General features: G+C 39.9%; 3 protein-coding genes across 3 annotated transcripts; 1 reads left to right on the top strand and 2 right to left on the bottom strand.

The window, feature by feature from the left end:
* The first annotated feature begins 1,896 nt into the window (after positions 1 to 1,896).
* Positions 1,897 to 9,500, top strand: LOC311508433 (putative polypeptide N-acetylgalactosaminyltransferase 8). Its single transcript, XM_084573183.1, has 11 exons — positions 1,897 to 2,327; positions 2,956 to 3,187; positions 3,886 to 4,052; positions 4,554 to 4,737; positions 4,830 to 5,027; positions 7,001 to 7,115; positions 8,086 to 8,271; positions 8,419 to 8,556; positions 8,732 to 8,827; positions 8,905 to 9,072; positions 9,161 to 9,500. The coding sequence occupies exons 1-11, from the start codon at positions 2,117 to 2,119 to the stop codon at positions 9,293 to 9,295; spliced, it is 1,830 nt and encodes a 609-aa protein (XP_084429309.1). The 5' UTR covers positions 1,897 to 2,116; the 3' UTR covers positions 9,296 to 9,500.
* Positions 9,501 to 9,859: 359 nt separating this feature from the next.
* Positions 9,860 to 17,114, bottom strand: LOC311508381 (adenosine deaminase 2-A-like; the record flags this gene model as incomplete). Its single annotated transcript, XM_084573105.1, is given in 10 exon segments — positions 9,860 to 9,947; positions 11,251 to 11,453; positions 11,547 to 11,704; positions 11,794 to 11,902; positions 12,185 to 12,275; positions 14,282 to 14,409; positions 14,527 to 14,616; positions 14,618 to 14,738; positions 14,825 to 15,044; positions 16,814 to 17,114. Coding segments are annotated over 10 exon segments (1,509 nt in total).
* Positions 17,115 to 17,688: 574 nt separating this feature from the next.
* atp6v1e1b (ATPase H+ transporting V1 subunit E1b) lies at positions 17,689 to 25,891 on the bottom strand. Its single transcript, XM_084573033.1, has 10 exons — positions 25,798 to 25,891; positions 25,613 to 25,674; positions 23,409 to 23,474; positions 22,235 to 22,344; positions 21,916 to 21,982; positions 21,701 to 21,790; positions 20,743 to 20,811; positions 20,556 to 20,650; positions 20,370 to 20,457; positions 17,689 to 18,558 (listed from the first exon to the last, which is right to left on the bottom strand). The coding sequence occupies exons 2-10, from the start codon at positions 25,643 to 25,645 to the stop codon at positions 18,496 to 18,498; spliced, it is 681 nt and encodes a 226-aa protein (XP_084429159.1). The 5' UTR covers positions 25,646 to 25,674; positions 25,798 to 25,891; the 3' UTR covers positions 17,689 to 18,495.
* Between the last annotated feature and the right edge of the window lie 377 nt (positions 25,892 to 26,268).

The following is a 26,268-nucleotide window of genomic DNA, read 5'->3' as shown; positions in this document are numbered from 1 at the left end:
GGTAAACAATTTTTACATCTGCACAAAAAAAACAAAAAAATAACTTTTAACAATTATCTCATTGATGCCTCACAGCAAGAAGGTTCCCGGGTTTGAATCCAGGCCTTTCTGTGTGTATTTTGCATGTTCTCCCTGTGTCTGTGTGGGTTCTCTCCGGGTACTCCAGCTTCCTCCCATCGTCCAAAGACATGCTCGTTAGGTTGACTGGTGATAATAAATTGGCCGTAGGTGTGCATGTGAGTGTGAATGGTTGCCTGTCTCTCTGTGTTAGCCCTGCGATAGACTGGAGACCTGTCCCAGGTGTATCCCGCCTCTTGCCCGATGACGGCTGGGATAGGCTCCAGCCCCGCCGCAGCCCTTCACAGGACAAGAGGTTACAGAAGATGAATGAATGAATGATCTCACTTATTTAATTTACTTAAATTGTTATTTATAATATATTTTTAGTTCAGTTTTCATGTTTTGTATGTAAAAAAATAAATAAAAAGGGAAACTATAGTGGAATGGAAAAGGATTATAATTCCTAAAATCTAGAGTGCAAGTATGCAAGTATTGATGTGGTTACTAATTTAGTTTTCTTTAAAAATTTAAGAAAAACAGGCCAAAGAGAATCCGGGAGATCTGTCCACCCTGAGATCATTCTTGCACTTCACAATAAAAGCCCATAAACTCAGATTTAATTTCCTGCACTGACAAGAGTCACATGCCACGTCCCAAGAAACTATGACCACTCTTTCTGGTAACTGAAAGCAGGATACACCTCTGTAGTGTACACACGGGACTCCACCCTTCACCTTGCTCCTTCACCCTTTATCAAAATATAATAGGTGATCGAATATAAAGAGGATTTGCCAGGTTTGCGAACTTCAATTTCCAGTAGATGAAACCACAGATCCAATGTCTTTACATCACTCCAATTGCAGTGTGGATGGTGCAGTTTTAGGTTAATATTTTATCCACTGTACATTTTTATTCCACATTTCATCTCCTTGGAGTAGACGAATACAGTATCATTATTTTTATTTTCTTCAGGCCTGGACAAAATAACAGCAGAGGAATCACATGCCCCGTGCTTCAAGTATTCTGGCCACAAATATTTTGCAGGATGTTAAATAATTAAAGGTTTTGTACCTTCCAGCCTCAGCCAGATAATAAATGATTTGTACTCTTGTTTTGTGTCTAAATAGACTTGTCCAGCACGTCTCATAATGTTAGAAACAGCCCCTGTGGGTATGTAAGCTACAGGTTCAATTCCTGGGAAAGACAGGGACAAACAGGTGGTGTCCGTGATGGTGAAAGAGTGGATCCTGTTTGTCTTCTGATGAAATGATGACCCCCCCCAGCTGGAAAATTAACAGAAAAAAAAACAATATGCCGCCATGTAGCAGAACAATTAGATTTTACTAAATATTCACAAAAAAGAATTTAAAGATAAGTACTTCTGTAAATAAAATAAAAAGATGAATTCAGCATCTGGACATGCAAGTACAGAAGGCAATTAAAATAATAAAAGGTGATAAAATAACAGACACAAAGGAACATGCAGCATTAACTACTAATTATGCAAGTTGCGTTTGTTTAAACACATATTTAACTTTTTTTTAGGCTTTTCTTATCATTTCTTTGACATCTTACAGAAGGGAGTCAAAGACGCATGGGAAACATGATATGGATTTGACAAACACTGACATTTTCTTTTGCTCAGGCAGATATCTGATTCATATCCTGATTGAAGCTAAAAAAAAAAAAAAAAAGTGACCTTTTCGAGATATGTTTTTGGCAAGAGATTCTGGACATTGTTGTTGTAGAACCAGAAGCAAGCCTGTACTTGATTTGTCACTCAGTCCCGTTCCTGCTACCTGCAGAGTACTGCTGGTTTTCTCTCCTCCCATTTAATGGTAAAGGCTACACCTTGTACATCAGGTGTAATGCAATGATTAGATAGCAGAATGACTTTGAGCACATACTGATCATGGTGTAAGCTTCAGCTTTGGTGCGTCAGCAGGTGTTGAGGTGTGGAGCCAGAGAGAGGAGAGAGAGCACCTAATTTCAAAGGAAGAGGGATACTTACTCCACCTATTCTTCTTCCAGTGTGAGGCAGGGCAGTGGATGCCACATGCACAGAAAGAGCAGGATGAGATTTGGATGGTCTAAGGGATTGCTGTTAATCCTTGCCCTGGCACCAGCCCTGTTTTACCTCGGCTCCATTAAGAGGGAAGTCCATACCCACGCGGAGAGACTCCAAAGGGCTCAGCACAATGACTCCATCAGGAGCCAGGGAATGTTCAAGAGGATGAACAAGATGGAAGAGGACATCAACAGGCTCCGTGAGTCGTAGATATCCTTCTATCCCCTCGTTTATTGCTTTTATTTTTTAGCTTTCTTTTACTTGTGTACTTGTTTTCCGGCGTGTTTTTTAATCATGGTAATCTTTTGTAAAGCACCGGTTCACCTGTGGGTTGTTGTAAGGTGCTATAGAAATAAAATACATTTACATTTACATATCTGGAAAATTTATTTAGTCAGTGTTATGCCTAAAACCACTGTGGTATCTTCAGATGTTTTAAGTTGGCACAAATCCTAATTGAAGCAATGGCCCTCATATTTTTGGCTGTTCTTTATTCAAAATGACCACAACTCTAAAATCTGCTAATAAATTACATGTCAAATGCCTGTTAAACATGTTCTACTGTTTAACAGGACTGAGCTACTAATCAGCAAATAAATTATTACAGCAGTTTGTCAAATAGAGTTTGACAGTCGGAGCGAGCTTTGCACATGCAGCTCAGAGAGCAGTTGCAAATAAACTGCAATCATACTATTAATGGAGTATAGCAACATTACATTCAGGGAGGTGCATTTGTCGTTTCTGCTAATGGTTATTTGCCTTGGCTTCAGAGTGCAAACTAATGGGAGGGATGAAACTAATGCGTCTCCTCTTCGTTCTCCTCACAGTGAATCTCCTGAATAAACTAGAACCGGCCAACGTGAAGGCCGAAGTGAAGAAGGAGAAGAAGATGGTGAGGAAGCTGTACCCGAACTCGTACCTGTTCACCAAGTGGGGGGACGATCTGTCAGAGGAGGAGCAAAAAGAGGCAGAGCAGTTGTTCGGGAGATATGGCTACAATGCTTTCCTCAGTGACCGGCTGCCTCTCAACAGAGAGATCCCAGACACCAGGCCGTCCAAGTGAGCATAACTTCCTACTTCAATAGGGATGAAAGTCAGTTTTGTGGTGCCTGTTTAGCACGAGACCTAGATGTTGTTATTTTTTTTTAAGCTGTTCTGTTACTTCTGCTTCCAAATAAATTACTTGCCGGTGTTATTTATCCAGCTTTATCAGATGATCTGTGACACAAACACGGCCAGATGGCTTCATATAACATGTGTTGTGTGGATTGATTCATGGCACGAAAATTAAAATTTTATTAAAGTCAACAAGAATCAATGTCAGGTTGGGGCCTACTGTATACATATATAGGATCATATATTTGTGGTTAACCTATAAACTTTAATTAATGATGAAACAAGTGATCAGTAGACAAAGCAATAATAATGATCAGTTATTTTAAGCAATAATTCGCAGGTTACACCTTTTCTGAGCAAAGAAATAATAATAATGCATGTCTATTAGCTTTAAGGACAGTGCAGTAAATACCTTTGGACTTTGGGGCTTATTTTATCAATATTTTCTGACTGGGCTCTGCAAAATTCACATTGGTAATGGCATCAAGAGTTCATAGAAAATATCTGCTGAGCTTATTATCATCACTGGAACAAGCATTATAAGGTGCAGTTTGAATAATAAGGATAAAAAAAAAAAGAAAAAAGAGCTTTCTACTCATTTAAATATTTCTTTGCTGTCCGCATCACATTTTTGCTCACAGGTGCGCTGAGAAAAAGTATCCAGAGGATCTGCCCACCATCAGCGTTGTGTTAATCTACCTGGATGAAGCTCTTTCGGTCATTAAAAGAGCCATCCGCAGCATCATCGACAAGACACCGGCTCGGCTGCTGAAAGAAATCATACTTGTGGACGACCACAGCAAGAATGGTACAGAGTGATACGTAGATTTTAGTCTTGAGATACATTTTCAGCAGTGAAATAACCTCCCTCAGACTCTGGATAGTCAACAGTCTTCACTGTAATGAAGTTCTTTAGGGATATGACGTGTAACTAAAGTTTGATTTGTGAGTAACAAAAGTCCTCCAATCAAGAAAAGTTATTTGATGATAAATACATAAATAAGGTGATACAACCGTGCATATCAGTTTAGGTGTCCAAATTAAACAAGTCATGGTGACAGAATGGGAGAGGCATGCCTTCTTTTTATTGTTCCAGGGAGTGTATAGTGTGACTATTGAGGCTATGCCTTAAACTAAAATAACAGACCTAATCAGGCTAAACAAACAATCCCAGAGAACATGGGTGTGAGATTCCTCAAAGAATAGTTGGATATTTCTGTATATACCTTTATTTGCTTTCTTGATAACAGCTGGACATGGAAGCTCATAACCAGAACGGTTCATGTCATAAAATCCCTATGTTCCACAGAGGATTTGATGGAGAAACTGGACGATTACATCAACTCCATTCACGAAGAACGTCCTGGTCTGGTGAAGAGGGTGCGACACTCTGAGCAGCTCGGTCTCACCCAGGCCAGACTGTCAGGGTGGGAGGCAGCTGTAGGAGACGTGGTGGCCATCTTGGACGCTCACATAGAGGTCCACGTACAATGGTTGGTTCATGTGCAGAATCATCTGTTCTTTCTGAGTGTTGCTATGTTGATAAAACCTGTTATCACCGCTCTTGTTGCGTCACTGTGTGCAGGGCAGAGCCGCTGTTAGCTCGGATTAAAGAGGACCGCACCGTGATACTGACGCCAGTTTTTGACAAAGTTAATTTTGACGACCTGACCCTCACTCCCTACATCCCCATGGCCGATGCCTTTGACTGGGCTCTGTGGTGCATGTATGAGTCCTTCAGGCCTGAGTGGTACGACTTAAAGGACGACACACAGCCTGGCAAGTAAGAGTCGCGTTTCACAAAACACACACTTTTACACAGGAATAGTTTGATGTTTTTGAAAAATTCACTTTCCCCCACCCCCCTGAGTGTTGAACGAGAAGATTGGTACCACTCATACATGTTTGTTGGGAAGTCTCTGTGCACAAAATGTTTGTTGTTCCACTAGAAACTTAAGCCATAATGCTGTGTTCACATCAACAAATCATATATATTCATTTCGCCAGTTGGCTTCTAAATGGATGACGACATCCATTAACATCAATGAGGTCCCAAAGTCACCAAAGCTAATAATTTAGCAAGCTAACATCCGGGTAGCTTTATGTAGGTCATAAAAAGGCATATTGAAAGGATAAGACATCTGTTGAGAACATCTGTATTTTTTCTCAGACATGGTATAAAATGAATTACAAAGGACTAAACTACAATATACTAACTTTTCCATTCACCTCCGCCATTTCTGAAAATGTCAAGAAACATGTTACTGGTAAACACTGGCAATTTTAATGGCAGCATTAAATATTAAAAAGGAGCTAGCAGGCTGTTAGCTAGCTAGCTAGCCTGCTGCTCCCAGCCAACAGTGAAGCACACAAACCCGCATAAAACCCCAATTTCTAATTTTTCTCTTTGGTTTTTGTAAAGATGAGATTGACATGTTAGTTTAGCCATCTTTATGTTTTTTCTTTCTTTAGCTGCTTCTACATAGCCTGCTAGCTAATACTAAATTTGGCTGACGTAATTATTTATTGTAGGTTTCAAGAACCTCTTTCCATTTTGTGCTAAACATCTCCTGCTCAGAAAGTCAAACTGGCACACTGCCGTCAGCATTGAAGTGACCTGATTCACGGATTTAAAAGCTGTAGATAACATGTAGATGCTTATATAAAAATTTATGATACGTTGCTAAAATATGAAAAGGATGTTTCGTTTAGACTTGTGGAAATGGACACACCGTAAAATACGGAATCGTCCCTTATTTGGCAATTAAATGTTGCGTCCCGTATTGAACCAACATGGGACGCGATTTGTTCTGTATTTCCATAAATGTCCAAAACACATGTCTGTCACACACACACATCAACACTAAATCTAACAATAATGGTCAATGATTTTGCCAGAAGATGTCAGTTCAGTTCAGTTTGTCAATAAAGTTGTGAGGAGGAGCTGAATGACGTACCTACCTGATGCAAAATATCTGTGGGTCAGTTCTGATAGATATAAAATATTATCTTGCCTGATACAGTTATGGTCCTCGAGTTTGACATGTGTGGTTTAGGATGTTGAGTCGAATGAATGATCATTTATTTAATATACAGTAGTATTAGCCAATATAATATGGCCACTTAAAAAAACAAACCATAATAATAGATTAACAGTTAATAAATAAGTAAACAAACAAATAAATACATTTAGTTAAAAAGTTAATTGGTACAGATTTCATTTAAGATTTAATTAACTGCACTTTATAAGAGAATGTGTTTATTGTTAATAAAGCATTTCAAGCTTTAAGTATGAACAATTGCTTTCTTGATCACCAGTTTACCAAAAACACCAGCACAAAATTAAACATGGCCCCCTGGCCCACAGGAGTCGGCCCGTGGTGGTCATGGCCCCGAGGAGCCGTGGTGGGCGTCCCTTATTTTCATTTCTGAAAGGTGGCAACCCTACACACTGCTGATCTCTAAAATCTGCGGTTGCTTTTGATGCTTTAGGCACTAACAACTACTTAAGATGGAGAACATTAGATTTTATTGAGGGATATTTTTATGCTGATCCTATTTAGTCTACATGTTTAAGCGTGACTAATGAGCAGTTAGAGTTTCTCCACCGGATTAATTTTAAAACTTCCCACAAATCTTCATAACTCGTATCCCATTGCTGTCATATCTACCACACACCGAAGGTTTGTGCAGTGTGATGAGAATTTTTACATTTTCTTCCTTTTTACGTTTCCTTTGTCAACATTGTGTCTACAGATCCCCCTCCATCATGGGAATACTTGTAGCTGATCGCAAGTTCTTCGGAGAGATTGGAAGCCTCGACGGTGGAATGAAAATATATGGTGGAGAAAATGTGGAGCTCGGCATCCGGGTAAGACTTCTTTTAAAGTTAATCAAGACTAGAAACTGTAGTTTTGAGCCTAACTGGAGTTGCATTGTCAGGTTACTTGTTTTCAGCAGAGTTGACAGTCATCAGCTCTAAACCCAAAAACCTGAAAATATAAAGACATTGTCACACTAAAGAAAAAAAGATTAACAAAAGGCAATTTTCCACCAAAATTACCCAAAACTTTTAGCCCCAGGAACTTTTTATTAAAATAAAAGGTTCCTTCAGATCATTGCTTGGCCAAGTTTTCACTGAACCCTGAAGACCCGCAAACATTAGGCAAATTAGTCCACTGAGGTATGGAAAAGGGGCGGCACAGTGGTACTTAACACAGTCCAAAGACATACTGGTCAGGTTAATTGGTGGTTCTAAATTGGCCGTAGGTTCGGATGTGAGCATAAATGGACGTCTGTCTCTTTGTCTTATTCCTGTCATAGACTAGCAGTGTGTCCAGGTCCAAATATGTATTCAAACTTGCAAAAGAGTCCACTTATCCTCTAGAGGTGGACTGGAGCCTAGCCCAGCTATCATTGGACGAGAGGCGAGGATCTGTCACAGGGTTAAGACAAAGAGACAAACAACCATTCACATGCACCCTTGTGGCCAATTTAGAAAACCCATATGGGGGGGGGGGGGTGTCATGGAAACTCCAAGACGGGGCCAGTAATGAGGACCTTCTTGCTGGGAGGCTTCACTAAGCAAACAGATTTCACAGCTGACTAAGAGGTAAAATCCTCAACCAGTGTTGTTTGTTCAGCGCTGAAAGACCCACCTCAAAGTTTTGTACGTTTGGAAAAACACGCATTAACTACATTTGTCCAAGGCATGCTGGCGTACATTGAGGTCAAATATTTATTAGCTGCTTAAGACTCCCTGTCTTTTTAGTGTCCAGAGTGCTACGCGGACGTCAGTGTGTTAAATACACTCTAAATGTTTGACTGTTGTGTTTTGTCAGGTGTGGCTGTGTGGAGGAAGCATCGAAGTTATACCTTGCTCTAAAATCGCCCATATCGAACGAGCAGTAAAGCCCTACCTCCCCGACCTGAGTGTCATGATGAAGCGTAATGCACTGAGGGTAGCAGAGGTGTGGCTGGATGAATACAAATACAATGTCAACGTGGCCTGGAACCTTCCCATAAAAGTAAGATGTGACACTTGTTTAAACACACACGCTTATCACTCATCAGTCTCATGCGCTGATAACTTTTAGTGGGCTCTGGGCATTGTGCAAACACTGTACTTCCCCTTACCAAAAAATGTTGTCCGTATGGCCTTTTCTTCCTGGTAGGGTCATGGTATAGACATCGGGGATGTGTCGGAGAGGAAGAAGCTGAGGGAGAGGCTGAAGTGTAAGCCCTTTCAGTGGTATCTAGATAATGTTTACCCAAAGCTGGACCCCCTGGGTGACCTGATGGGTTATGGAGCCGTAAGTTAAAAACTCATACCTGCATGTCATGCTAGTTCTCCGTGAAGACCTCACACGACTCTCCCATAGCCATGTTATTGTACTGCATGCATGCAGCTGCATTTAATCTTTACACTAGGGCATGTCTGCATTGACGAGTGCTTATCCTTGTATCCTTTTTTTCTTCTTTTGACAGCTGATCAATGATTTGAAGAAAGATCTCTGTATTGACCAGGGTCCAATGCCTGGGAACACACCCGTCATTTATGGATGCCACTTCTTCCAGCCCCAGGTATGTTCAAGGAACCACTTCAGCATGTGAAAGCATGTGATTTTATTTGCGGGTAAGTATTGTTCTGTTGTTTTCAGCAATGCTATTATCGCACCGACGGTCTACTCTACATCGGCGGCATCAAATCTCACAAGTACAACAGCAACCGATGTCTGGTGGACCCAGGGTCTGGAGTCAACCCAGGACTGTATGACTGCAAGTTGGCTGAGCAGAAGAAGTTCCACATGCTGTGGGATTTTAAACAGGTAAATATTTCAATAAGTGTTGAGCCTGCCCAGAGGGAAAAATAAAAAAAAGTAGACAATGAAATGTTTATTTATTTTTTTTCCCCAGGGAGGATCCATTCGGAACAGAGAAACAAAGAGATGTCTGGAAATTGCAATGGATGAACACGGCTATTACGTACTAGTTGTCCAGAAGTGCACGGCTCAGACCTGGAACATACAACATCTCATCAAAGACGAGTGAAAGACTGGTGTGTAGGTCTCAGGAGACGGAGATGAAAAATGGGCCAAAAACATTGCACCTTGAGTCAGAGAAAGATCTAGAATAACTCTTTCTTAACAGCCAGCAAGGTTGTGAACTGGATCGCTGAGAGGAAGTGATCATTTAGTTGTTTTTTTATTATTATTGTTTGTAATCACTGTTTATACATTTGTGACTTACACTGAGTAGGGACTTTGTGTTTTACTGGGGTTGAATCTTGAAATGTCTGCGTTTGCCATTACAAACTGCTGTCTGTGGGCAAATTCGAATATGATTGCACTTAACTAAACTGGACGACTTGACTTTTCCCACCAGCTCTTTTATTGTACATCACATTGCAAAGAATTGTAGAAGTACCTACCTTCCCATGTCAGACCATAACGTCTGCCAAGAACACAACAGGGTATGTCTATCTGATTTCAGCCTATCCTATGCGCCGAGGTGGCAAGGTCCTTTTATAAAGGCTTTTAACGGTATATGGATGTTTGCTCTAGTTTAGTGGCATAATACTGTTCAAGTCAAACAGGATGTGTTGGGGTATGGCCGTCATAAACTGGCAGATACGAAGGCGTCCCATTGTTTCTGCCACATGACGTGACACGTATCCTTCAGATGAGCTGGCAATGAGCTGTACCTGCAAGCAGAAGAACCTTAATGAACCTTTTTTTTTTTTTTTTAAGTTCAAAATTTTAGCAGGCAATTTTCTCTACACGTGTACTTTTTCCCGACACTTAGCACCATATATGTCCAAGAAGCTTTAATTCTTTAATTGAAAACCGAACAGAGAAGTGTCTACGTTGTCATGTGACCGCGGTGTAGTTAGATGGGCCATTTTCTGAATCCGGGGCTGAGTGGATAAAAGAAGTTGTGGGTAGCTTGACTAGTTAGAAATATTGTATTTGACATCCTGTCTCACAGAAATGTCACGATTCTCTCTGATCTGTCGGTATTTTGCAGTGTTATCACGCCTCCTTTGATTATAGTGGCTTATAATTCAAAGGCTCAAAAGGAAGTAAAACAAAACACAAGTTTAGCCGTATTATAGCAGAAAATGAGGTGTAAGTTTCTGCCTTTTACTTCCATTCATTTCTGACACAAAAATCAACTTGCAGAGAATTAATAGCTCGCTTTAGATAAATAGCTCCATCGCGGAATTAACGTCTACTGTTACAACTTTAAGCATCTGTGAATTTATTTCGATGGTGTATTCAAGGACGCACCAACATCCAAATCCAGAAGTCAAACGAAAACATAAGATTTTGCTTTTACAAAAGATTATAAATGGTCCTGTTCAGGGACTGTTTGTAATTGGCAAGCAGTTTCACATTTCAAAAATGATTGCCATTATTTGCAGTAATTTTTTATTTTTGCTGCATGCTCATCATTTGACAATATTTAGCAAATGTGGCATTTGCTTTTACGAGAAAAACATCACTGACTGACCTGAAGGTGCAAAACCTAAAAAATCACTAAAATTATTGTAAAAATATGTATACAGATTTTTAGAAAGCCCATAATTTGGTGTGTTTTCTAAAATTAGGCACTTAATAAATATTTTTTGGGGGAAAAATTGTTGTAGTTTGTTGTAGTTTTGAACCGTACCGATTTTTAATAAGACCCTGTCCGTTAATACATATATTTTATACACATACACATAAAGTAGAAGCAATTTTGTGGGACAACAGGTGAACAAAGGGACTGAACCACTGAAACCCTAACCCTAACCCCGGATAAAAATCTTCTTCCCCAACCTAACCCTACTAATTATTAGCTGAACCCCAAACTACATTCAACTTCATTGACATTTTCAGTTTTTTAATCTGTTATTAAATCAATTAAAAGAATAATAAAAAAATAAAATTACCTAGAGAAACCATCTCCGACTGTACGTTCTAATGGTAAAAGGCTAAACATCAAAACACAAATCTAACTCTGACCTGATGGAGTTGACTGCCAGTTCTCTCAGTGTGCCCAGGTTTGCTTTCAGTCCTCCGATCCCAACAAAGGCTTCATAAAAGTCGTAGGAGAGGCCGGTGTTGCCAAACATAGCCGGGTCATCGGAGCTGATCACCAACGGGTGGCCTTCAGACATCAGTACAGCTGCAGGGTGGTTCCTAAGATCTGACACCAGCTTCAGCACCTACACAGGTAAAAACAAACAAAAGAAAATATCCAGGTAACTTGCATATAAAGACAGGTATTCTATTGTGCCAGGTAAAATTGGTTTCCTTACCTGGTTTGAGATGGGGCACAGCTCCACGGCTACGTTTCTTTTTCTGGAAAGCTCTTTGGCAAGGGGGTGGTGTGCCAAAGCGTAGCCATGCCCGATGCGAGTGGTGTTGAAGAGAAGGGCGTCCAGAATGTTCTGGTCAACGTCAGTGCCTTCATCATCTACAGTCAGACACCATCAAAAGCTTTTTTTAAAGCTTTTGGAAAGTGACGAGTGGTTATAACGTAGTTTAAGCTTTTAGTCCACCCACCTGTCTCCCCTGCGTGAAAGAAGTATGGCAACTTGGCACCCAGTTCAGCTGGCAGAGAAAGCGCCTCTCTAAAGTACCAAAGAGTCCTCCCACTGTCCTCCCTGCCAACCTGTAAACCAGAACGTTACTTCGCCTATTACCTGGTATACTCGCTCCAAACTTCCCCAAACTCAAAGGTTGAGGGGGGGAAGTCTGTTTATTTTGTTGAGCACAAGGGAAGATACACCACAAGCACCTCGCCAGACAGTCACATAAAGAGGCAGAACACCTTTTATGGTCGCATCTCGGCTCAGTTTATAGGCGCCGGTTAATCCACGTTCCCTGGAATGAACTCTTAGCTCAAAGAAAAACAAACAAATGAATCCCTTCCGAAGAACACATCTGTCCTCACCATGTCAAATCCTGCAACAACATCTGGGAAATCCTTTTGCAGCTGAACGGCCTCTTTTACAGCTGCCTTGACCTCAGAAACACCTATAGCCCTGAGGGAGGAAGTGACGGACACACACACAGAAGACAGTAAAGCAGGATTCAGTAACAAAGAAACTACAAACTACAGTTTTACATAAACGAGTTCCAGCATAAGACGCAGGTAAAAGCAAACTGAGTCCAAGCAGTAGTGGCAAAGAAACACTACACACACACACACACACACACACACACAAAAAAAAAAAAGTGCAAAATCTCTCAGTCACAAAAGGGCAAAGCAGGAATTGTCACACTGCAGCAGATTTGAGCTATGTGCTAATGCTAATCTGGTCTCGATGAGATAAGATAAGCCTTTAGTGCACACATGAGTTAAAGGGGAACTACTGTTTTTTACAACTCGTACCTTATTTCAGGCATAAAATACGATCGTTTACTCACCCATGTGAGTTTTGTGTAATTTGTAGTCAATCGAGAGATATTTAGATCTGCATATATCCATCGAGTGGGAGTGACTGGGGCACCGAAACGCATAAATAACTAAATTACGCATTATCTGCTATGGTTTGTCCACAACCTCAGAATCAGAAAAATATTCAGCCATGTCGCAAAAAACAAGCAGTAGCAAATTACAGGTAAACAAGCTGACCGTTGCGGGTGTGCGCGGCGCTCAGAGATGACATCATTTAGGTCAAAAGACATCATCCGGGGTCTGTAGGTCAATTTACAGACCCCGGATGATGATGACAGGTAACTCCAGACTCAACGGGGAATAGCACTTGCGTACGATAGCAAAATATTGGTGAAATGAACAAGTTTCGTGGCAGATAATGCGTTATTTAGAGACTGCGTTTTGGTGCCCCATTCACTCCCACTATATGGATATACGCAGATCGAAGTATCTCCCGATTGACTACAAATTACACAAAAGTTACGTGGGTGAGCAGAAATAAGAAATAAGGTCCAGGTTGTAAAAAAAACAGCAGTTCCCCTTTAAACACATAAGATGCACATGAGAGAATTAAAGATAAGTAAACATAAGTAAGTTATTGCACAGATTTATTATTAGCATTTGACAAAAGTTTACCATGGGACCTGTCTTTGTTTTGATTGCTTGCATGCTAGTGCTAGTTAGCGCTAGTATAGGCCAAAGGGAATGTCATTAGTTATGTTCATGGTTTGTAATGAACAAAAGGAAGATTTCTTTTCAAGAGGACTGCCAAATTACCTGCACAAAATTTCATGATGACACTTATTTTGGGTGCTGAGACATTTTAAGCCGAAAACAGAAAAACGAAACTCATGTCTGTGCTAGAGGACAAGTCAGGGGATCACCAACATTAGAGTTCATCCTCTGGGAAGCATGAATATCCAAATTTCATGGCAATTTGTCATACAAAAACATCTGTAGGGCACTGACGCCAGCATGTCTAAGAAGCAGATGAGACGCACGCTTAAGGTATAATGTTAAACTCCAAAAGCATTGCATCCGACATCTCAAAGTTAAAAGCCACAAACGTCTTGTTGTGTGGGCTCGCTGTCGGTTCAGCATGACATCACCAGGGTGATTTCCCCGGCCTCAATAAAACTCCACCAGAGACAAACATGCTCTCAGTAAACCTAAACTGGCTGACAGAGTCTTTACCTCTATGGTTGTCTCTGTTGCCAGGAAACTAAGCGATTAAGAGCTAATATATTGAATTATACTCGCCGAATCATTTCTTAAAGCTGGCTTGCAGAGACACTTAAAATAGAGGTATGAGATCAGAGCACATCGTCCCCACTTTGTTAAAATTGCAAGGCATTTTTTATTTTTTTTTGTCCTTGTAGTTCAAAAAGCAACCGCATTATTTGATTACTAAGAAGATTTCTGAGTTGCACTGAAGCGTTTGAAAATATATTTTTATAGGTTCTTTAAGTTTTGAAGATAAAACTTGTTGTGTTTTAATGCAACCACTGCTCAAATCAGAAATGTGCACAGTCTCACCCCTGTACAGATTGTTTGTACTTCTATTACAATATGTAATGCAGAGCTTGGAGTTCTGTGATCGTGTATCTTTACCTATGAACAGTAATGATGATTCGGGCCCCGACAAAGCCAGGATGATCTTGAGTAAATTTCTTTGTAACTTCCTGAAACATTTTCAGAGTCCAGACCTTATCGTGAATGGTTCCGTCGAGCTCATACGTCTGCAAGACAGAAAAGTTCAAAAGTTAGACTTGACGTTGTGATGCTGTCCAGAAACTGATCTACTGCTGCTACTGATCCCTCTACTAAGGCTGGATTTGCAGCAAGCAAACACAAACCCTCGAGAGACCGCTCCTCAGCTCCAGATACATGATGTTGTCAAGGTGAAGTTCCCCAAAGCCCTTATAGAAGTAATCCCTCAGCACGGGGGGCATGGGTAATAAGCCCTGCAGCTGCGATGAAGGCCTTCTCAAACTTCTCCCACACGATATCTTGACTTGGATATTCACCATCTGGATCCTCGGTGAACAGCGTGAGGTGCTGCATTAAGCTGAGAATAAAAAAACGTGTTCCAGGTCAAGTTCTCCCATTAACATATCGACTTGACGTTTAAGGAAAGGTTACACAATACTTCACCTGTTATCAAAGCTTTCGGGGTCTCCTATTCTGGCTCTCAGGGTCTCGAGCAGCTGCCAGTAGAAGCAGTCCCATCGTGGGAAGGGCTGGCGGTCTGAGAACAGGAAGCGGACCGAGTTGTCCCAGGTGAAGCAGATGTAGCAGTGGGGTCTGTAGGTGACGTTCTTCACCAGCCATTCGACGCTGACCAGAGCGGAGCCGTGGACGTGGAGGGCAGCGCCTGTCACCAAAACCAAGACAGAACTTCAGACTCATGTAGATAAACACTATGTGACCTTGTTGTTTGTAGTTTTGTTTCTTTTTGTAATTGCTTCTCGTGTCTGTGTTGTCATTTTGAAAGTTTTCTCTGTAGCAGTTTCATATATTTGTGGATGTTACTCAGCCCCTTTGATTTGGTGTTTTGCATATTTTTATTGAATCTTTTTTTTAGTGGTAATCCACACTGACATTCACTGGAATAGATATATGAAATAGAGCATATATACACCGATCAGCCACAACATTAAAACCACTGACAGGAGAAGTAAATAACATTCATTGACCATCTTGTGACTATACAATGTTCTGCTGGGAAACTTTTGGACCTGGCATTCATGTTGATGTTACTTAGACATGCAGCACCCACCTAGACCAGACCAGATACCCCCACCCCATAGCAATGACACTCCTTGATGGCAGCAGCCATCCCCAGCAGGATGCAGCCTGACACAGGCACACACACACAAAAGCATTTTAGAAACAACTTAAAAAAAAACATGAAGAACAGCACAAGGTGTTGACCTGGCCTCCAAATTCACTAGATCCCAAACTGATCAAGTATCTGTGGGATGATCCACAGAGGCCCCTCCCCTCAACCCATAAGACATAAAGCCCCCACAAAGAACAATTTGTTGCCAGACACCACAGGACACCCTCAGAAGGCCCATGTCCATTCTCTGATGAGTCACAACTGTTTTGGAGGCACAAGGGAGATCTACACAATATTAGGAAGGTGGTCATAATGTTATGCCTGATCGGTGTATAACATCGTTTTTTTGTGTGTCTTTTGCTCGTTTTGCAGGTGAAAAACGACTTTCCAGTGCTGCTTTTCAAAAACTGCAGCATAGAGACATTAAAGAAAGTCTGGATGCAGTCCTTTAAATGAGTTTTGCTGTTCTTATTGGAATTATTTTGTCCTTGTCACACTTTATTTTCTCTTTTTAGTTGTTTTGCAGAGGAACAAGTGGTAACTTTGTTCAAAATCTGCAGCTGAACATCACATATGAAGAAAGGCTGTCTGAAACCTGTTCTGACTTACACTGGCACAGATATACTACATGTGGTGTTTATAATATTATATTAAAGAAAGTCTGAATGTGGTCGTTTACTGGATGTTTTGTGTCTTTTTTTGAGCCATTTCTTTATGTCACTCAGTAGATCTTGGAATTTTTTGTTGTCTTTGTCATCATTTTGTGATTTTTCCAGGTCCAAATCCAAAAAAATGTAGTATATTACGCACACTTAATATCACTTAAAACTATTAAAGAAAGCCTAAATTCAGCCACTTTAAGTCATTCTGTGACACTTTGTAGGTGTTTCGCTGTTTTTATTGTAATTCTGTCTTTTTTAAGCTATTTTGCAGGTGAATCACGACTCTCTTGTCCTTCAGCGACACTTTCCATGCGTTTTTATCGAGCATTTTTCATCTCTTTGTCATAATTTTCATCTCTTTTTCCATAATTTTCCATATGAACCACCAGTGTTAGTTCAAAACCTGCAGCTGGAAGGGACAGCTGGAGTTAAAGTACGACTGTCTGAGGCCTGTCCAAAGCTTCTTGTCACAGCTGAGTCACACTGACACTCACTGGCTTAGATATACTACATAATAGATTACATGAAACTGTTGAATGTGGTAGTTTTAAGTGTACCTAGTAGTAGTTTCTTACACTTCAGGTATAGATATACTATGATAAACCATTAAAACAATATGAATAGTAGCCTTAACATCACCTTTAGGCATCTTCTGCAGCAGCTTGAAGACTGAGCTCTTCTGGATGAGCGGCTTTGCCTTGAAAAAGTGGACAGCAGGAGGAAACTGAGCTGCAGACATCTCTTGCTCCTTTAACCTGCGGAGGTAAGCGTCCAGCTTCTGCTCGGCTGCCGTCAGCGCCACCCCTCCTCCCGTCTGCCTGGACCACTCCTCGCGCATAAGCAGGTCCCTCCGAGTCGGGTCGGGCATCCCGTCGCTGGCCCTCACGAACCACAGGAGGGGCACGTAAGTGACCACAGCCCAGCAGAGTGAGCCCACCATGTCCTTGTGTGCCACAGGAGGGCGTTGTACTCCTCCTAGAACATGCTGTCCCTCCACGAGATTGCCGTATTTGGTGCTGGAAAGACAGAAAAAGCTCCATGTGAGACATAAAGACGTTTAAGTCACCCTGCTTTAGGAGAAAGGTAGTTTTAGTAGAGTTAATTTTGAGGTCATTATTAAGATCCTGTTGAGTTTGCATTACAGTCCTACAGATCCCATTCACTAAACAGCTTTAATAATTATTTTAGGAATAATTATTGCAGTCTACTAACACACACAGTCCTCAGAAACATTATCAAAGCAGAAAACTTCTTAAAAGAATAAAAGTTGACTAAATAAAAAAATCATAAAATACATACAAGTGAGGAGCGTCTGCAGTCCTGTGTCTCCGCTCAGCCGTCCCAAAAGGCTCTGCTTGTTTTCCTCAGGACACTCGGAGTAGCGAAATACTCCGAGCAACTGGATAATTGGAGCATTTTTGTCTGACTAATACCATGTGATAAACTAATGAATGGAGCATGAATGGCCGGCGTTGCGAGGAGAAATGAGAAAGAACGGTACGTCACTACGAGGACAAAGAACATGATTTAGATTTTATTTTGTTTTACATTTCCACAATATAACATTTGAGACACGATCAAAAAAGAAGAAAAAGAAACAAAAAATAAAAAGAAGAAGAAAAACAACCACACATACACACATATATAATTTAATCTGGAAACCTCATATACATACAGTGCACCCTCTGGAATGATATCACCCACTCCTTGAACAGAAGAATACTCGGTGTAACATCAATAAATTAACTCTGTAAGGTCGTGTACGGTCTGCTGCTGTTTTGTTTCTAGGACACAAGTTGTTTTTTATTTTATTTTTTATTTTTTTTCTCCTGTGATTGGTTGGAGCAGACACCCATTAGTGACACAATGCCCCATGCAACTTATAACGCGGGGCAGAGGTTAATGAATGGAGGAAAACTGTGACACAGATGGCATGTTTGTGTAGAAGACTGATTCAATTTAAGGTTAAACATGCAGCCAATCACACGATCCCGGCTTCCCCCCGTCCCACCAACCGATCAGCGTAAACTACAACCCATGAGGAGGAGGAGGAGGAGGAGGAGGAGGAGGAGGAGCAGCGGCGGAGTAAACCAGTGCTTTACAGCTGTGCAGCACCTCCGATGCACATCCGTAACATTGCAGCATCTATCCCATAATTCACAAAAAATATACAGCAATACGTCACACAACAACAATGCATCGCTTCTGCATCAGGAAGTTTCGTTTCACAGACAAAGGAATGACGTTCTTTTTTTATGTGACAAAAATAAAAAATTACACGAGAGTTTGTTTTTTTCCCCCTCTAACACAGCCGGAGCTTCTCAGTCCAGGAACTTGCGGTTTGGGTTGGCACCAAAGAGAGCCACTCGGATTTCAGGCATCATCTGCAAACAAAATCATCATCAATTAATCTCATAAAATGAGAATCAGGTGTATTTAAATGACAGTTACAGGTTTGTTTCACCAGAAACCCCAAAACACAAAGTTCACTCTCCTCTTACACGACAAATTAAAACCAAGAATATTTCCTGGAGACATTACTGGTTACCAAATCTAATAAAACAATTAATCTTTAAGCTTTTAAGTGCAAACTTGCACAAATATGAATACGGTCGGACGTGATTGTCAATCTAAAGCTCATTTAACAACTTTAAAACATCACTACTAGATATTTAAGTTTATTTTAATTATGCTTTTAACATATCTCTGGTTTCATTTTTAGTTTTCATCATATTTAAATAAGACAATACTAAAATTAAACCAGCAAACATGCATTAATTTGCCAGTTTATTAGGTACACTAGTGAAAATGAAATATTAAATCCTCCTTCATGACTCTTGTAACGTTCAGTTTATGTTAAAACTGTGTAAGAACAATGTTAATTTAACTGCATTAAAAGTGCATCTGTTAATTAACCAAGCCCACTGACTAAAACAAGGCTGTCAAAATAATAGAAACACAATAGAATTAACCGAATATTTTCCGTCATTGGCCGTTTTTTAAAAAACTGTGATGGGAAAAATCTGAAGGCCATCCGTCATTTTGACAGACTGCAATTCACACCCCTGACCACTTGGTGGCGAGTGACGTTATTAATTGGCTCTTGTCTCTCATCGCATTTTGCGTTCCAAGCATCGCGGAACTTTTGTCAGTGCACGATTTCCTGGTACACCGATTACACCGAGTTCGGCTATGTCTATGCGGCTAAAGAGTTTGCATACCACAGAAGCTCTTCAACCCTACGGTGCCATAAGAGCTGTTAGCGCAAGTAGTCCCGTTCCGAGTACGGACAAAACCAAACTTTTTTTTTTTTTTTTTTTTTTTTAACCATTTAAAGTCAATAGTTATAAAAAAGCACTTAAAGTAAAATGCAATTGAATATGTCATTATTTTCATTTTAAAAAAAAAACAGGATTTTTATGACCGTCAGTCAAAATGACAGACAATGAAAAAGTCTAGCGTAAGCTCTGATACAATAGTACTACAGCTCTCTCTGTTATTTTCAACCAACCCTTAATGCCGTAACCTTCATGAAGATGAGATTTAGTGCAGGACTGTTATATTAGAATGCATTGAATTTAATCTACCGTACCTAATGAACTGGCACGTGAGCGATTTCCTAAGACGTCTGCCTCTCTGTCTCGTCTCCTCATGAGGAGAATTTCGTATCGTGAGTATCGTTGAGTGCGCCACTAATCTCATTTAGTTTAAAGTGAGTTTGTTAACAGCTGGACAGTTAAAAGGTCATTTGGTTTTAGACAGACAATAGACTGATAATGTATTCATGTGATTTTTTGACCTCTATTTAACCTGGAGTCATTCTATTTTAAGAAGAAGAAGAAGAAGAAGAAAGATATTCTGGGGCAAGAACAAATTTAAATAAACAAAAATCATCATTTCTATTTAAGTATTTATAGATGTGAAGTATATAAATGTTAAGAAACAGGACTTATTGTAGCTTGTGCATGCTATACTACTATATTTATTTAATATATATATGACATTATTTCTCCTGCTGCAGCTCTATTTATGTAGAACTTTTAAAATGAATATTACTATTAGTAGGGTTTTAATCATATTTATGTGCATTTTAAAAGAAATATGTGGAACTCTCAGTATAAGAGATGCAAATCATCTTCATCCTCTATATTAAAAATATGTAAATGTCTTAAATAAATAAGTCTGTATTTCCTACCTGCTGAGCCATGAGGTCCAGTCTGCTCTCCAGGGTGTTGGACACTTTAATTTTCCCGTCGGCGTTGTAGATCTCAACGCCTCCAGACCTGTGAGCAAAAAATACATAAATAAATACATTAAAAAAAATACAGAAGATGCTATAACCTCCAGAATAAAGTTTAATTTTGTTTGGTAGGCTGCTTACACGTCGGGAGAGAGGAAGTTGTCCTGGTCGATGCGGACCTCCAGGTTGTTCTTCACGGCTGCTTTGTAGATGGGGATGTTCTTCTGGACGGACGCCTGAAAGACAAGAGACGCAGCTCAGTCTGAATTATATATAATAAATCTGATAAATACATAAAATTTGAGCATGCAGTCTACAATTTGCTCACCTGTACCACCTGAACGTCCTGTTTACGGCAGCGAATAGTCACTTTGGGCTCCAGGAGCTGATAGAATCCCTGATATGAAAGATTGTGAAGATGTTAACAAACCTTAGCCGAGTTATACTGATCAGAGTTTGTGTTTTTATTTGGTTGAACCCCTTTTTTCCATCAACGAGAACACGCTTAATAACAGAAATGCCTCCGAGTTCAATGCGACACAGCTGTCCAGACCTGGATTTAACACGAGTCCGGAGAGATCAAACATTGTTCGGGTGGCGGCAGAATATATTGAGTCAACAGCTGCCAAACCTAGTGGATCGCTATCAGTGTTTCAAAACCAGACCAGATACCATGAGGGAGGACAGGAGGACAGGAGGACAGGATCATATTTATTTAATTTCATACTGAAGTAAACCATAAATCAAATTGAGGGACATGAATACAACCTAAATTCCCAAAATCTAATTTTCTGTCTATGTAAAATCCGAAAAAAGGCCCATCTTTGCAACATGTAAAGTCACGTTAAGCCAAATATGATAAATCGTTTTTTTTTTTTACATTATTAGGCGGATCATCTGATTTTTTTTTTTTTTATTTAATAACATTATTAGGTAATCTTTTGCAGAAGGCCACTGTTCTAGACATTATTGCATTTAAGCGGCGGAATTAAACTAACTGCCCACAAGAAAATGATCCTCATGAAAAAATATTTCGCTGCGAAGGAGCTGGACTGGACCCGAGCTGTTCATCCCAATAAACAGATAAGAGATGACAATAATGAAGCTGCTGCTGCTGCTGCTGAGCCACATATATAGGAGATGGCTGTTAAATAAACACGTTCTACATTTATTTAGTCAGTGTGAGACTGACTGTCTGACAGCAGGTTTAAAAAAAAAAAAAAAAAAAACTCTTAATGTCTGGAAGCGGAGCTCAGGAAGTCTAAAAGCTAAAAGTATAAACTAACCTGCAAGATCAATCCGTCCAACAGAGCTGGATACCGGGCCGGGTCTTTTGCGACGTTACCAAGCCGCTGGCGAGCCTCATTCAGCATTTCCTGAGGGTGCAAACACACACGTGTGGTTTCTCTTATTGGCACTGCTTTATTTTTTATTATTTGCACAGTCAATCTCTCTTATGTACAGACAATGTTTGATGACAAGATAACATGGAGAGGCTTACCGAGATCATGTCATCACGGGCCTTCAACACCTTCAGTCGAGCCTGGTTCATCAGGTTAGACATCTGACTGTTTAAGCAGACAAATAACACACACATTGGACCCGTTTAGGTTTCTAAGTCGGGGTATGTTTGTTTCCTTGCGGAAACCCTGGAGACTGTTTTGGACAGGTTACAAAAGAGTCATTGTAGGGCGAAGGGACTAAATAAAATTACGGGAAACGCTGTCAAACACGAAGCTACAGTATTTCTTAAAAAGGGTGGATTATTGAGGAAGGAAGGAAGGACCCGAGGTGTCCTGTGATGTCTCGCCATGACTCACATTTTCTTCTGTTGCTCAATCTGCTTCTCTTTCTTCTCGTAGTACTCCATTATCTTCAGCCTCTGGGTTTGCACCAGACGCCCCTTCTCGATGTTGAACTCCTCTTCTGCCTGCAGGAGGAGACAGTTCATCAGTTTGCAATGCTCTGCGATAAAGGCTTTATTTCATTTAGAGGTTCACCGTTTATAATTTCACTTTTAAGTGTGGCATTTTATGTGCTTTTTTTTGTCAGTCACAATGTTGAACCAGCAAAATGTTTGCAAAATGTCCTACACGGGTTCACTGAGCCTTTAAAATGTGAAATTACAATGAAAACCTGAAAAATTCCCACAATTTCCCAATGCTAAAAATATTTTCCTGAAGAATTTACTCCTGTTGTGACCTTCTCTGACAGCTGTAGACTGACTAATAGGCATAACTGTTTCTTTAAAACCTCCAACAACACTTTGAATTAAAGGAACAATCACCTAGTTCAGTCTGTGTGAACAGCAGACTGGACTGAAGAGACAACAGTGATGCTGTGTACAAGAAGGGCCTGAGTAGACTCTACTTCCTGAGGAAGCTCAGGTCTTTTAGTCTATGCAGCAAGTTCCTGGAGACTTTCTTGCACTTCGCTGTGGTTTGTTGGGGGAGCAGCACCAGCAAAAAGGACATAAGTAGGATCGACAAAATTATCCGAAAGGCTGGTCACGTTATTGGAAGTGAGTTGGAGATGTTTGTTTCAGTGAGGGACAGGAGGACGAACTGATGTCCATCATGGACAATCCTTGATGTGACAATCAGCTCTGCTCCCACACATTAGCTCTATCCAACTTTACTACAACTCATCTTTCTGCAAAAGATACCTCCATGTTATTCATGTTAATGGACACTATTGCACCTTATTATCATTCCTATGTATATATGTATTCTTCCATCTCGATTTCTTGTACATTTGTTCATATGCTAATTCTAAATTTTTTGCTAATACAATTTTTATTTTATTTTACTAGATTTTACTTTTAGATAGAGCTTTTTAGATAGATTTTATCTTTCTTTTTGTTCTTTTGTTTGTTTCTGTGGTTCTTAAGAGTGTTTTTATGTGCAACTGAGCTACTGTGACCAAGCAATTTCCCTTGTGGACGATTAAAGTCTGTCTACAGTCCCGTGTGGCGACGTGTGCATGTGTTCATACCTTTGCATCGATTTCCTCCGCCTTTTCATTGGCCTCCTGCTCAATGAAGGCCATCATGTGCTTGATCTGTAGACAGGAACGACATAGGTTTTATATGCGCTTAGTTTAAGAAAATCACATTGTACAAACTGGTAAGTCCTTCCGTTTCTGGTTAATAATAATAAAACTTTACGAACAGGATATCAATATTGCATTAAGAAGAGTAATTAACACACATAAAACCTGTAGTACGGATATTATTAACACTTCACAGAAGTGCTATAAGGCTGCAACCTGCAAGTATTTTCACTTTCAGCACATCTGACAATTTGTTATTTTTAATAATCAACAGGTTGCTCTGTGTATAATCTGCTTTATTATTGACTTAATTGTCTGGGCAGCTGTCAAAAACCCAAAGATTAACAGAAAAAGCATTATAACTCAATAAAATGTCCAAACTATCTATTTTCTGTCAGTCGTCTCATTTTTTTTTTTCCATCATTTTTACAGTGTTAGAGGATTTTTTTCTGCAAAAACCTTAAGACCCATGGTGAAAAACAACATCATCTATTTATTCTATGTTCCACCTTGTGACTGATGTGTAACGGGGCGTACATGTGGAGCCAAGAGGTCAGCTTTCTCTTAATTACAAGCTTCTCTCGTCACCCCGCTGTGAAGTGTTTCTGCTGCCGGTTTCTATCACATCAGTGGGAAGTGTTTCCGTGCATTTTGTTGCCCCAACATCTCAAAGTGTGGGTGATTTGAACTTCAATACATATTTCAGGTACTAGTACTCTGCAGGAGACTTTGCATTTTATTCTATTCTACACTTCCACTGTGCTAAAATTTAGAGGGAAATATTCTGCTTTCAGCTGCTTCAGATTTATTTTACATTTTGTATTTTAAAATGCAACGTTCAACTTGTGTTTTCCAATCTTTCTGGCTTCTCTGAATCTTATTAAAAGCCGTGTGCAGTCAGGGGTCACATTTCAGACATGAGTTGCCAACAGCTGCAACAAATACAGATTTTTTGCCCCAAAAATCTTTCATGTGATTTTATATCAATAAATCAAACCAAAAATCAAAGCTCAGAAAACAGATTTGTGTATCAGAACATTGACGCACATGGATCCACTCTCTCTTTTTATTCATAAAACTGTAAACTAGTTAAATCTAGCGCCACCTGCAGCAGCTACAACAGTAAAACACTGCTTGCGCTGATGTTTCTGCGATAATAATCAAATTATGTCATTTTATATTAACATATCAGTCAGAGGTTACAAACCAGCACTTTTAATGCAATACTTGATCAAAATTTTTCTGCCAGTACTTGATTTCTACTTGTGACAGACTGTTTTTCCATTGCTGTTGAGATATACGTCATCCATTATGTTTTCATGATCTTTAAGTGTGTCAAAATGTTGGATATCGTCAAATAATTTACTGTATGACCATTTTCATTCATTTAAAATAGGTAAATTATCGCTGCAGCAAACTATTAACTACTTTTTTTCACAATATACTGATTGTTCAGTGTATAATTATTGATTTTATAGTCTGTGTAGATGTCAAAAACTCTCAATTTAGCAAATGTTTAGATAAGACAATTGGGTAACTGTGATTTTTTCTTGCAATAGAAAATAATATAATCAGTTTTCAGCGAGGCAACAAACAAAACTAAGTAGGGGTCAATAGGGGCCCTAAATGTTTGCTCTCGAGGCCCCTCCAGATGTTAATCCACTCACTGTCTGTGTAGATTTAACTCTACTTCTCTCTGTGAAGCTTATTTTCCGTGTTTGATGAGATTTCCAGTGAGCAGTCAGTGGCTCACTCACTCACTCCCAAGTTCCTCATTGGGCCCTGGCATGTGTTCATCATGTGACCATTCAGAAATATGACCCTCTCATTTCTCAGCCACAACTCCCACACCACGCAAGCTGCAAAATGGCTGCTTATTTAGACATAATTGTCTTTTTAAAAATATACACAACCTCCATTCAAACACATCTTTAATGTTGTGCTTTGGCTGATTCCTCTACCCAATTCATTGCTAACCTACTGCAGCTCTGTCAATGTCATTCTCGTCAACACGCGCACTTCCGGCAAAAATTAAAGGCCTTAGAAGCATTTATCAGAGTTCATTAGCGGCATAAAGCGTCCTTAAACAATACGAGAGGATAAAAGGTTGACTTGGTGTCGTTTCGAAGGTTAAGACGGTTCATTACCTGCTTCTGAACGTCGGCATCGCTGAGCGCCATGGTTGCAGCTGTCAAAGATTGGCCCGGGCCTGCGGGAGAAAGCAACAAAAAAACAAAACAAATTAAAACAGCTACGAGATAAACGAGGCCGTAATTAGAAAGATGGAGGTTTTAATTCGGCTACGTGAGCTTTTTATTCGACGTTAACGTACCCGAGAATCACAGACGAGGAGGGATGAATTAATCGCCGCAGTCGTGACTGGTAAAGATGTCTACGGAGGATCAGCTGATGTCCGAGATCACGTGATGTTTACTTCCGGTTGAAGAGCCAATCGGATGCGAGGACAAAACAGACGCATTATCATCTGGTATGAAACCGGAAACTGTTGTTCTGCTATTATGTATTATTAGTTTTCTGCTATTATTGCTGTTTTATTAAAGTAAGTTAATATTTAAAGTTAAAATATTGTTAAAAACTGCAAAGATATTCCAACAAATTTTAATATTTTTATGTTTGTCATTTGTGTTCATTTGTTTTTTGCTTTTTCTTTGTACTGTATATATGTGTGTTTGTGTGGACTGGTGCTACACTACGTCTCTGTGACTGATTATAATGTGTAAAATGTGAAAAAACAAAACATATAATTTTGTCTTTCCCATACCATGTTTAATTAAGTTCAGTT

The sequence above is a fragment of the Chelon labrosus genome (assembly GCF_963514085.1).
Source record: "Chelon labrosus genome assembly, chromosome: 23".
Taxonomy (NCBI): Eukaryota; Metazoa; Chordata; class Actinopteri; order Mugiliformes; family Mugilidae; genus Chelon; species Chelon labrosus.
The sequence above is the reverse complement of the archived record's forward strand: the minus strand, read 5'-3'. Positions and strand labels throughout refer to the sequence as shown.

Coding starts and splice junctions, on each gene's coding strand:
- LOC311508433 (XM_084573183.1), top strand. CDS start 2,117: ATGCACAGAAAGAGCAGGATGAGATTTGGATGGTCTAAGGGATTGCTG. Junction 3,188..3,885: donor CCAGACACCAGGCCGTCCAA/GTGAGCATAACT, acceptor TTTTGCTCACAG/GTGCGCTGAGAAAAAGTATC. Junction 4,738..4,829: donor ATAGAGGTCCACGTACAATG/GTTGGTTCATGT, acceptor CACTGTGTGCAG/GGCAGAGCCGCTGTTAGCTC.
- atp6v1e1b (XM_084573033.1), bottom strand. CDS start 25,645: ATGGCGCTCAGCGATGCCGACGTTCAGAAGCAG. Junction 21,791..21,915: donor CCCGTGATGACATGATCTCG/GTAAGCCTCTCC, acceptor TTGCACCCTCAG/GAAATGCTGAATGAGGCTCG. Junction 20,458..20,555: donor AACTTCCTCTCTCCCGACGT/GTAAGCAGCCTA, acceptor TTTTGCTCACAG/GTCTGGAGGCGTTGAGATCT.